Genomic DNA, 13809 nt, shown 5'->3' on the forward strand with positions numbered 1-13809 from the left:
CCCGTCACACAGTGGATCAAGTCAATCAAGTGGATCAAGTGGGAAACTTTCTACCTATGGGTAGAAACTGTCTGCTTATGGACGGAAGTTATTTTCGAGAAACGGCTTTGATATTTTTTCATGTCGACCGGAAACGCCAAACCGGAAACGTGCGCGAGTGTCGCAAGCTTGGGTGACCTTGAGATTGACGAAAATATTTATTAAGTGGCTGGGGCTTTTTGGAATAAAGGTACTCTAGATTGTCCGATCAGATCTCAAGGAGACCCAGCCACGACATTTTGAGGCGACCGGAAGTGCCGAACCGGAAACCGGAAATGTGCGCGAGTGTCGCGAGCCTTTTATTTACGGCCGAGTCGACGTCTCACCTTGCCTCCGAGCTCATCCAGGAAATGATTATTGCTCCCGAAGAGCAATTTTAACCGAATCCTCGTCATGGGTTGCCAGATCGCAGCTCTAAATGATCATTTCCCTAGGACATACTGCCCTAGTGAGCGACAACCGCGTAATTCCATCGGTTTCCAACTGGATATACGTGGTTTTTCCGGTAGGAGGGAGCTTCGAGTCGACGGTAGGCGAGTTCTTTTTTCCGCCGTTTGACAACGGGGCGCGTTGTGTTCCGAGCCAAAAATTCGCCCCTTCTTTTCGACACCTGATCGATGACCCGTCTTTTGGCGAAGTCGAGTCCCCAATGCACATTGCTGGCCGTTGCCAAATTAGTTTCATATTTAGAATTATTTGAATCAGTACTATTATGAGGGTATATAAGAGTTCAAATTCTTCAAATTTTTCCCTTGCAAATATTTGAATAATAAGCTGAAATTGAGCCTATATTCTGTCGTGCTAATGAAGAACGTCATGTGAGCCCTTAGATGTTGCCAAATTTCTTTAAAAAAATCTCGGATTTTCAAGGAAATTTGTGATGATTTTTTTTTCGATTTTCCAGCGAATTTTGTTCGTAATTTGATCTGAAGTGTTAGAAAATGTCAAGGAAAAATTGTATCAACTTTCTTTAAAAATAAGTATTTTCCAAGAGGAAATTTGGCATTATTTGAATGCTCATACGGCGTTATTTCTTAGTACAGCAGTATTATAGATGTATGAATCTCACGAATGTCCGGTAAAGGGACCTTGGATCCTGTTCTGTCTCTTTCGGATCCAAACTTAGGATTCTCGACATTCCAATTTTTGAGAGCTCTGTAGCAAGCAATTATGGACATTTTTTTTTTATCTCCATCAAAGCTTTCAAGCTACTCGATTCTCTGACTTATCTCAATTACGACCCCTCGCCAAGTACACCTCGAAAAATTCAGCACTTGTAGCCGCGGTATTTGATTCTGGCTTCCGCAACTCAATAAAATTTCCTTTGATAAGGGTTTCAGGACATTCTGTCAACGATTTTTTGTCCGCGCACATGTTTTGTCCAGTAGTTTACGTTCACGTGTGAAATAAGTAGAAGTGACTTGATACAAGCTTTATATTTTAGTCCGTATGTGACATTACATTGACAATACCAAAATGAATAAATTAAGAGAGAAGTAGGTGTTGTTATGGCGACTAATTTTTTAAATGAAATGATACTTTCTTATTTTACATATGACGCCTTGCTTTCTGGGGTCCTTGCGGAAATCAAGACACGCCATTTCGTCAGAGGGGCGACGATATTAGCCGTCAAAATTTTCCGTACACGCTCATTTTAAACATTCCTGACTTTTCCAAAGACTATTCTTAATGGTATGTATTTAACATTTTTCCCACATCTCTATACCAGAATCCTTGGTGTCATCGCTAAATTTTGGAATAAAAATTGGCTACTGGGCAGAATTTTCTTCACTAACATTAAGACCAACAATTTTCTCGGTACGATTATGTCAGAAATTACGTTCCTAAAATTTTGACGGAAAATCGGATTTTCTGCAGGTCAGTGGCTGGACTGAAACATCGCCGATCGATATTTCCCCATTTGCAGCTTTAGTGATGAATCGATTATTAGGGTGCTCGATGCAAACGCCCTGATAATCGATCCTATTTCATAGGTTTAAATGGGAGATCGATCGATTCATTGTAAATCGCAACTCGCCACTGCTGCAGATTGTAATACTAATGTACATTTTCAAAACTCTCATTAGTTTCTCCGCTGAAAATAGATTCACGTGAAACGAACTCCATCTACAGGCTGATTTTTCAAAATGAGACTTAAATAAAACGATTGACAAATAAGACATGAGGAGTATAGAGTGATCCTATTGGTTTAACTGGGTGGTTCTTATTGACCAAGGGAGAATCTGATGAGGGATCTCTAGTATAGGTATTGTCGTTAGTTATTTTATTATCTACCTCATTTGTCCATTATTCAGTGGCGTGGCGTGAATTGCGATATATCGATTGTTATGCCATTTAAACCTATGAAAAAGGATTGATAAACAGAGTGTTCGCAGCGAGTATCTTAATAATCGATTCTTTACTATAGGTTTAAATGGCATAACAATCGATACATCGCAATTCACGCCACGCCCGCCACTGCCATTATTACAACCACCCGCTTCCACCGATAGAATCTTTACTTAACACACAAAATCAGCTACACGGGAAAAAGTTGAATGTTGCTTTAGCACTTATAATGCTGAAAACATTTGCGACAAGTATAAATGCTGATTTTACTATCATAAAATGCTAGGATAACTACGTCCACGCTCAAGTGAACAAATTCAATGATGAGTTAGCATTATTTTGTGAAATGTAAAATCAACATTTGATACTTGTCGCAAATTTTTTTTAACAGTATAAATGCTAGTTCAACATTCAATGGACCACTAGACAAGGTACGAATTTCAGCATTCTGATACATGTTCCTTAATCAAAATTTCAAGTAAAACACGATGCGCACAACAAAAATTACCGAAATCAACTCCTTACGAAGATATTTAATGATTCTTGATGCGTGAATTCAAACCACCCGCTCATTAAAACTCAATGCTCTACGTGATTCACATCGCGCGCTAAATGTTATCATGACAGTCTCTGCGATATAAAAATCTGGCAACCTCAATCTTGACGCTTTGGCTCAGTTATAGCAAATTACTTATCGTTTGAACAACACATGGTGGGAAATGAACATTGCTCGATTGAAAAGCTTGCTGAAACCGTTGTAGTGGGCGATTTGACCCACGTAAAGCTTTGAGTTTCTTGTGAGCGGGCAGTTCAAATTCCTCGTAATCAATGTGAAATAAAAGCGTTAATACCTTCGTTAGGAATTGGCTTCAGTAATTTTCGTTGTATGAATCGTGTTCTACGCAAAATTCTGGGAAAGATACATGTATCATATTGCTTAAATTCGTACCTTGTCTAGTGGTCCATTATTTTCAATATCCTGACGGCACCAGCGCTAAGCGGCGCCTCACCGAATTCAAGGCTACCAGTGGCATGGCGTGTTTTGCGATATATTGATTGATACGCCACTCAAACCTATGAAAAAAGATCGATTATCAGGGTGTTCGCAGCGAACACCTTAGTAATCGATTCTTTACCATAGCTACAAATGGCAAGATATCGATCATCGATCATTCACGCCACGCCACTGAAGGCTAGGATTCCGATGAGTTTTTTCGCCGTTGTTCCTTTGAGTTATCGAGAGGCGGATAGTTAACTATACGATCGCCCTAAGGAAAAACGCCGTATAAACCTTCGTCAGTTGCCAAATTATCACTTTGATCAAATACGAATTTTCAGAAAAACTTGTGAACATTTTCCATTGAATTTTTTTGAGAATTTTCTTTGTAAACAGATCTAAACTATCCGAAAATTCCAGCGGACCGATTATTGAAATTGATCGACAAAGTTATAGACAAAGGAGACAAAAGAGATATGGAGAGATCTTATAGGTGAGAGCAGGTGGTTGCAATGGACAAAGGAGGTAGGTAATAGACTAACTAACGGCAACTCACGAGAAACCCGACAGTTAGTCTATCATTTTCTCCCTTTGGCGATAGGAACCACCCATTTCAACCAATAGGATCGCTTCATACTCCCTATGTCTTCTTTGTCTATAGCTTTGTCCATCAATTTCAATAATCAGTCTGCAGGAGGGAATTTTCATAACTCTCCTCGAAAATGCATTTTTATACGCGGAAATCCGGCAACTCTCGAGTGTTCATACGTCGTTCTTGCGGAACTCGAAAGCGACCGCGTTTTGCGAAATAAATGGTGTCGTTTGGACCGGGGCGACTCAAAACTGGGGCAGCGTTTTCTATCTTCCATCCACCGCCGCCGAAACTTATTCACCCCCGCTCAACTGCTAAGTGACCAATAAACTAGGCCACAGGCGCGGCGTGAATTGCGATGTATCGATCGTTATGCCATTTAAATCTATGTCAAAGAATCGATTATTTAGATGTTCGCTGCGAACACCCTATTTATCGATCCTTTTCCATAGGTTTAAATGGCATAACAATCGATATATCGCAATTCACGCCACGCCACTGCACTAGACCACCCGGACTGAGCACGGCTACGGACGCGAGTGTTATTCGCGAGCCTCAAAAATGGAGATGTTGCATGTGTGAGGGATTTGCGATTTGACTGTTGATTCTTATGTAAAAGTTCGTGAGAAACACGATGGTGCCACTGGTTTTCTCTGAAATCAACTCCCAAGCTCGAAAGAAGCTCTCAAGTTGAGGCCAAAACGGAGGGGGTATCCCACCCTACCCTGAGAGTCCACCTCTACATCAAGACAAACTCTCCATGCAAAGATAGGGAGCAAATACATTTACAGGGCTGCCACTTTATTTGGGGACTCCAAAACTGAAAACACGGCAACCCTGCTAGTGTATTTGCTCCCTATCTTTGCATGGAGAGTTCGTCTTGATGTAGAGGTGGACTCTCAGGATAGCGTGGGATGTCCCCTCCATTTTGGCCTCAACTTGAGAGCTTTTCTTGAGCTTGGGAGTTGATTTCAGAGAAAACCAGTGGCACCATCGTCTTTCTCGCGAACTTTTACATAAGAATCAACAGTCCTCACACATGCAATATCTCCATTGCAACAACGCACAATGGATCGAGTCAATAGGAGAGGTCGGACAAAATTTGGAAACTTTAAACGCTTATATAACTCCGTTTATACAAAACTTTGAGGTTCTATAAGTGGCTCTATTGGTTTCCTCATAAAGTTCTCTTCCAAAACCACCCCTTACAGTTTAAATTTTGACAAAATAAACATCAAAATTTGCAGTTTTAGTGAAAACTTTCATGTCCGACCTCTCTAATTTACTCGATCCACCGTGCGACGTAACCGCAGTCGAGTCATATTGAGATCTTGCGTTGTGATTCTCAGAGCACCTATAAATCGTCACCTTCCGGAAAAAGTATCTCAAGCGCGATATGATGATGAAAAATTTTCGCCGCCATTTTATTTTTTTACAGAGAAATTGCTCAACGAGGCCGTCCGAAAATTTAACTGAATTTTCTTCGTGCTGCCGATGAAATTCAGTGAAATTTTCGAACGGATTCAACCAAACATTTCTCTGTAAAAAAGTCAAATGACGGCGGGAATTTTGAAATGTCGCATGGCGCTTGTGATACTTTGGCTGGAAGGTGACGATATAGGTTTTGCAGAGCCTTGATTATACTTGTATTTTTTTCGAATTTTCAAGTCCCTCAAAATAAGCTTGATTTGGACTGCATTTTGTAATTAGGACTGACGTACTGACGTCCTAGTAATACCTAGTCATTGTGATAGTGTTTTTACGGATGAGCAAGAAATTGCAGCCCCTAATTGCAAAATGAAGTGCGAATAAGGGACTTAGAGGACAGGGCGCATAATTGTAGTTTTTGAAAAAATTGAGATATTAATGATATCAAGTAAAACTATAGTCTAAATACTTATTCTGTGAAATAATTCACTCCACGATTCCAATTTTTAAGCATCGAAAGTCAGTATGAACTTAAGTTCTGCCATATAGACCTATGTCATTTCGAAATTACCAACACGTATTTCTCGATATAGCAGAAACTGCACTTAAGTGCCTTATCCTCCAAGCCCCTCATTTGGAGGATAAGGATAAGGATAAGGATGAGGAGGAGGAGGAGGAGGAGGAGGAAGAGGAGGAGGAGGTAAATAAGTAGAAGAATAAAAAATCTGCTTTTGATACTCACTTTCGAAATCGGTAGATATCGCATCCAGAGCTTTGTCGAGAGATCCCAGCACCAAAAATTGCAGCTGGTTTTTGGCTGATTGGATGAACGCAGTTAAGTCCCTGGCAGCAGATTCAATCGTTTGCGGTGTTCGTTGAAAAGTGGACGTCATGTGCTCCGTCGCTGCGAACTGACCGACTAAACCGACCCTGATTTAACAAATAATATTAATTGTTACGAAGAGCAGGTAAATGAGCTCACAATACGAGTAATATAGTATAAATACATATACAAGAAATGTCTTGTCATCATAGAGAAAAATATAGGGGTAACTAGTGAAGGGGTACTTTGTACCCAAAGATTTTTCTAGAACTACGACGACAAAAAATTTGAACGATCCTTGAAAGAGTCATTAAATAAAAGCACGTTGCAGAGTTTCAAAACGTAAAGATATTAATCTTTCAAAGACAAGCCTACAGGCATTCCATAAAGTGGACAAAATAGGAGAAAAAATTCAGAAATGATACATAAAGAAAATTAAGAAACTAGGTATTGCTTCCGGCCACGAAAAATGGCGCCGATTCCCATGAAGCAGTGCAGGCCTTTACCAATAGACCGTATTCGATAACGGTTCGATGTATCGTTTGGTTCAAAACAATAGAACATAACCTCGAACCGAACTGTAAGGATTTAAGTTGGAAAAGCTGGAAATGAGAAATTTCCTGACAATTTCACTATGCATTGGCATTTGGTACTCAAAAGAATAAAAAATCTGTTAAAAAAGACCCGTTCTCTCAGATTTCTGAATTTACTTTTGAGGATATGTTTATGTTTTGAACCAATCGATATCGATACAATCTCACTCGTTTGATGTATCGAATATGATCTATGGATCCATTAGTAACATACTCGCTGCAAAACGACGGGGAAGAGCGTACACCACTAACGTGGTGAACGCTCAAAAAAGGTCTGGTGACCCAGTACTACGAAGCCGGGGTGCATGTGCAGCCCTTCGAGTATCCCGCAGATAATGACGAGGAACAAATTACTCCCCCTCGTCAGCAGCTGCGAAATTGAGGGAGGGGGCGGGGGGAGGGGGTGTCACCGCAATTGTAGGGACGCGGAGGTGGGGGGGGGGGGGGCATCGCAAATATTATCGTGGGCTTCGATGCGGGAGGCTAAGGCACTCCAAAGTGGGGGGGAGGGGGTGTTGGTGACGGGGGAGAGGGGGAGGAATAGATCCTGAGACGGAATGAGCTGCTAAGTTGCTAACTTTCCGGGAGTCTTGGTCGCTGCGTTGCCGAATCACACTGAAAAAAAAATCTCTGTGTATTTACTAAAAGGGTAAAATTACCAAGAATTCAGGGTTCTATTTGATCCCAGTTTTTTCTTGGTAAAATTACCATTCATGGAATTGGTAATTTTACCGAGAAATCTCGGTAAAATTATTGATTTTCTCGGTAATTTTACTGGACCCCGGTAAAAACGCCAATATTTTTTATCGACTATGGTAGAATTACCGAGATAAAATGGCAAAGTTACCGGGAATTGATTACCAATAAAAGTGGTATTTTTACCTGAGAAAAACAGTAAAAATACCGGTTTTTAGGTAAGCTTGCCAGTCTGTCTTGGTAAAATTACCAATAATTGGTAAAAAAAGTGAGATGGTAAAGGTACCAACGGACCTTGGTAAAAACGTCGAGAATTTGTTTTCAGTGTAGGGTCTCCATGATACTCAACGTTAATACTCTCCATTTAAAGATTTTTCAAATTGAGCAGGACTCGGCCAGTTTGAAAATGATAGCTTTTCATCGTAAATTTGACAACTGGATTCTTAAGTGTCTCTCGAATAAGGCGAAAGCTTCCCGTCATTAGGCGAGAGTTGATTTCCGGCGAGGATGATGAGGAGATGGAGGAGTAAGAAAAGCGTGGGGAGGGGGAGGGTTGATCGAAATCAAGTAACAACAGTGTTTTGAGGGTCTATCCGAGGTGATTATTTGTCATTCCGAAGATAGCGAGGCGGAACGGCAGCCACATTATTCGTTCTCTTGAAATACCCATGCACGTTTTAATGTATGGAAATCGTAAGAAAATTTGACATCGTCGAGCAAAAGGCATCGGTCCAAGCGAAAAAAGCTGTTATATAAACTAGAGTTCCTTTAGACTTAACGCCTGGATACCGATTTCCAGATTTTTCAATTTCCATTTCCGATCAAAATGATGACAAAAATGGCGGCCAAATTTTTGCAGGCCGCAAAAATTTGATGGTTGATGGTGCGCACCAGTCACCATTTAATCGGAGATTGATAGAAATTTAAGCGTGTGTCCAGGCCTTAGGAGTAAAGACGATGCGAATCCATCTCTGATTGGTTCCCGTATTTCAGGCCTTCACAGTGTCACAAACGGGATTGAAGATTACATTTCCACCAATTGCAAAGATTATAAACAGTAATGAACCGGGGAATATGGGGTGCGGCAAGGAACGAATGGAATAAGAGAGGGGATAGAGACAGGAATTCAAGATTTTGTTGATCGGAAATTAGAAAAAAAGTCCGATTTGTGTGATCTTTATTCCCGTTTATGACATCCATAAGCCGAGTTGTCTCAACTTTCTCTATAAAGAGACTCTAGAGAAGAGTAAAACACTGCCGTGCTAAGGAAGGACGCCGTATGAGCCTTCATGCGTTGCCAAATCTCTTTCGAGAAATCTCGAATTTTCGGAAATATTTGTAAAAATTTTCTGCCAATTTTTTAAAAGAATTTCTTCGTAATTTCATGTAAAGTGTCCGGAAGTTTCAAGGAAAAATATACATGGGTGTCTTCAGAAATTAATATTTTCTTAAAGCTAATGTGGCAACATTTGAATGCTCATACAGCGTTTTCCCTTAGCACGGCAGAATAAAGCCGCAATGTATTGGGAGCGCCAATGAAGTCAATCCATGAAGCAGCGTGCTGCCAGCACGAAACGCACTGGCGCCTACAAACCCAAGGGGATACTTCACGCATTGCGCAATGCTTGAAGTATCCACTAAGGTTTGTAGGCGTCAATACGCTGGCCGGTCGCTCGCCGCGCCGCAAAATCGCCGATCTTTTTTGATTTTCTGATAAAAAATACTACGCAAAATGTCATTTTCTGCGAATACTTTTGGACGAGAAAAAAATCTCAGGGAGAATTTCCATTAAAATGACTAGCTATAGTTCCGGATACTCATTCAGTCGGCCATTTCCCAGAAGAATGAGCAACGTTGCAAAATTCCCTCCGGTAAAATATTTCTTTTCCGAGGGAACTATTGCAGAGCTTTTTTCGTTGAAAATTTTGCCGATTTTTTAGCGCGTATACGTAGTATACCGCCTTTGCGATCGTTTCGAACCCTGCTCGATACAATAACCGAGTCCCTTAGTTCCTTACCGAAAAGTGACTACCGCGAACTTCTGAGATTTTCCAAAGCGTGTAAAAAGTTTATTTATCCGTCAATAATTATGATTTAAAGTTGTTTCTCATTCTGGGGCTCGCTAGTTTATGTGCAGTGAATACCAAGAGTCTACGTTACTTGGTTTTTTTAAAAAAAGCCTAAGAGTACGACGCGCTGATTTAAAATATGCATATATAAGCGGAAGCAAGCGAACTGATTCGAGGATGGCTGACCAGTTCGGCACTCCTTGAATGAGAATTTCACTCACTCCGTTTTGTTCAAAACGTTGCTTTGACATATCTCCACACCACTGTTATCCTTTTCAAAAGTTGGTACTCCTTGCTCTGATAGCCGGGGCCAGCAGGATAGTGGTAAGTGCAATCTGTGATGAGCCTCGAGACTCATTAGACCATTTGCTAAACCTGGCTCATACAGGAGTCCACTCAGCCCTCTCGTCCCCACGCTCCTGATCACTGCGTCGGCGTCACGAAGAACAATGGGCCTTGGGCCGCCTTGGGTCCCAACGCGGCCGATACCCGTACCCCAATTACTCACGCTTCATTAACCATTTCACCGTCACGCTAGGATTTGTCCAATTTTCAAAAAAAATTGTTTCGCGTGTATTTAGCAATTTTTTCCTTACTCTCCGTTAAAACACAAATAAAAAGAGACCTCATTCATAAAAATCGGCCGAATAGAAGAGAAGTTACAGTAATCGAAATCCGAAGAAATCAACAAAACCTCGACTTCTCGATACGAAAAATAAAATGAAGGGGAAAAAAAGAAAGTATAAATTACAATTAAATATAATTGACCTCAGAATTTGACAAGCAATTCATTTATATACCTAACGCTGAAAAAACTGGGAGAAATTACAAAAAATTCGCCTCTTGCAAGGAGCTTCTTTGTAAGAATTTTGACCTGAAGACAACGGTCGAATAACAGCAGTACTCCATACAATACACGGTGTGCCTGAACGAGTCAAACATTTTTTATACGTCCAAATCGAAAAATCGTTATATTTTTAAGTACAATGTCTCTTGAATCGTTTAAGCCAAAAAAAAAAAAAAATTCCGTCGAGATTCTGGAACGCAAAGCCGCTTTAAAAGTATTCTGGGGCTATAATAGCTAAATCACCGGTAGTAAATCCCGTTATATTATTAAAAAGAAATTGACTCCATAGTTTAATTCCTTAGTTTCTTGAATACGATTATTTTAAGAACTTAAACATTTATACCACCAATTTTAGACATGGGGTGATTTCCTGAGAGCCGATAATATCACGAATTTCTCATAGAACCCTTCAACAGTGGCTTGCTTTTTTGGCAGCCGATTCGGCCATCGAACCGGAGTTTAAATGGAAGCTGATAATAACCCAAAGCTCTGAGAAAAATTTTGAGATGAGTATAAGAACGGTTTGTTGTAAGTAACGAGGAGAGGCGGGCAAAGCGGCTAAAATCCGATCTAATTTTTACAGTTTTTCTGTTGAATTAATGTTGCCGCGGGCTTCTGACTGTGTCCACACATAGTTTCTGTTCAGCATATCGATACATAAGTATTTACACACGTAGAATCTAATTTTCACGTCGGGGAGTCGACATATTTTGATTTTTTCGATTTTATACGGAAAATTGATGGTTTTTCGGGATTGAAATTATTATTGTTTCATGAAAAATAAATGCACCCAAAATGACTATAGCATATTGATTTTTACACATTTGCACTCACGAAATTGGTTGGTAAATTCAACGAGTGGGTGCATCGACCTGGTATATCAAGTTTCTGCAATTTTTTACGGCAAATCAGTAGATTTTCGGGATGTAGATTGCTTACTTTCAATTCATGAATGAATAAAGCAACGACATGGTTGAACTTCTTTGCATGGAAAGACGTTTAAAATAACAAAATCAAGACGTCTTTAATGCAATTGCATTTATATCGAGTCAATTTCTTTTCAATAATATATAACGGGATTTTTACTACGGTGATTTGGGTATTTTAGCCCCAGAATACCTTTAAATCGACTTTATCTTCTAGGAGTTCGACAGAATTTTTCCTTTCTTCGCTTAAATTATTCCGTAGCACTTTTCTTCAAGAATCTGATAAGATTTTGCTTGAGGCAGATCAAAAAACTTAAATTCGATCGAATAGCTTTCTACATTCACAATACACGGTCTCGTCAAGGTGCGTCTTTGACCTCGCAGTGTTGGATCGTGAATTCTCTTGTTGTGCTGTTTGCCTGTTTTGAAATCTCTGTAAATGAAAACTAAAGGGGTTGATATGTGCGAGTTAATGACGCGCCTTATCAACACATTGTGTTGGAGTTCACTGCTTGTTTTCTGACTACAAACAAATATTTGCAAACTTTTGGACCGAAACTGCGCGGTCATATTTTTGTAAAAAAGAAAATTGAATCTTTTGGACCAATTTTGCATTCCTGAGTTGGAGTTAAGTTTTTCGTCTAGGAAACGAAGATTTGTTCTAAAGCCGAACATTCCAGATGGAACACAATCGTCCCTCGCACAATGACACGACCTATTTGTGAGAGGTGTGACAAGAAATTTTGTATAATAACTACAGATTTTGGTGTTTACTTCGTCGCATAAAAAATTTTAAAGGGTTGATCTCAAAAAAATTGTTCGAGAAAACCGATGAAATCATTTTGTAATGTTTATGTTTTGTATCAATGAAAATTTACGCATCATGTCCGATCTCTTCCTCTGATCAGTGGCGACTTTTGAAAGTTGGCAACACTGTTTTTCCTCCATTTAAATGTATGTAAAACAATCGATTCTCGGTGAGGTAGCTTGCCTTACCTAAAATCGATTTTTTAAAAGGGTTTAAATGGGGGATAAACAGTGTTACCAACTATCAAATATCGCCACTGCCTCTGATTCTCTCCACCGAGCGTCGGCCTGCACCTATTTTTACGAGTGCAAAAACATTGATTCGGATAAACTATGCGCATAGAATTTGCGAGCGGCCGCATAGTTCCTTTTGCCATAAATAACTCTACTGATACTACTACTAATATTGGTCACACTATTTGATTCCTCACACATCTCACCACAAATTAATGACCGTTACGTTGTATTTCTTTCGTTCTTTAAAACAAAATTCAAGCCAATACATCAAAAAAATTTGAATAACTCGGAAAATATTCAATCCGACATCTGAGGCCCGGAATTTTTGCAAAATGCAAACTGATATGCCGCCAGTGTTTACCGCTACTTTTTGTGCTGTTTGGATTATAGTTGCACACCCAAAAATCAAATTTGTTTTACAATTTTCACATTCAGATTTTAAGAAACACACTTTTAAAAAAATTGTTTAAAAACATTTTTGAAGCTATTTTAGAAAAAAAAACTCGGGGATTCATAGTTCTCGGAAACCTTGTTTAAATGTTAAAAAAATGTTCTGTTACGTTTGGTTTTAACAGGAGCGAGTAAAATTTGATGGTTCTAAAGCAACTATAAGGCACCAAGGAATAAGTTTTATCAATAAAACTTTTGACAAATGGACGTATTTCTGTCATACGGAACTATGTGCATTATGACGTGAGCCCTGTTATGCACATATTCTTATGGGTCTTCAGGCTCATATCTTAATGCACCTAGTTCTATTTGGCAGAAATGCGTCCGAATGAGGAGAAGGGAAACACGAAGTCAAGAAATTTTAACATGTTTTTCAAAAACAAAGTTATTAAGTCAGTTGAAAAACATATCTCAGATGATAATCATTTTATTACATATTTCATCCACATCACAGATTATTTACGTACAGTTCGAAAATTTTATCATAAAACTTTTCAAATATATTTTTGAAACGGGTATAAAATATAAAGCGACATCAAAAATGCATTTAATAGCATCAGCTGGAAAGATTCGATAGACTCAATGGAAAGAAAAAATCAACGTATTGCCATACAGTAAAAATGTTTTCACTTGAACTTGTTTTCGATGTAACCAAAGGAATGTGCGTTTATCCCTTCTTTGCGGAATTTCGCCTTCGACCACAGATTTAAAATTAAAAAAAAGAGGAGACAAAACAAAAAAACTGACAGGAGAGAATTCCACAGACTAATTTAATAACATGAACGGATTTCTTCTAAACAATATTCTTAACCGGACGCGACTGTTTCGGGGACTTTTCGCCCTCACGTCCAATCAGATTCAACAATATTCGCGATTGACAATTTTGGAAAATAGCAACAATCCTAAACCACTCCAAATATTTCATATGTTCAGATGAGATTAGATTTCAAGTTAGA

At 39.4% G+C, this 13809-nt stretch overlaps 1 protein-coding gene across 1 annotated transcript in view; it reads right to left on the reverse strand.

Annotated features, from left to right (window-relative positions):
* The window catches only part of prom (prominin), a 123734-nt gene that overhangs the window by 44165 nt on the left and 65760 nt on the right, over positions 1-13809 (reverse strand). The window contains exon 4 of the mRNA XM_019050037.2: positions 6148-6335. Coding sequence (XP_018905582.2) covers positions 6148-6335 — 188 coding nt within the window. The remainder of the gene's footprint in view (positions 1-6147; positions 6336-13809) is intronic.

Source organism: Bemisia tabaci, chromosome 9 (genome assembly GCF_918797505.1).
Source record: "Bemisia tabaci chromosome 9, PGI_BMITA_v3".
NCBI lineage: Eukaryota > Metazoa > Arthropoda > Insecta > Hemiptera > Aleyrodidae > Bemisia > Bemisia tabaci.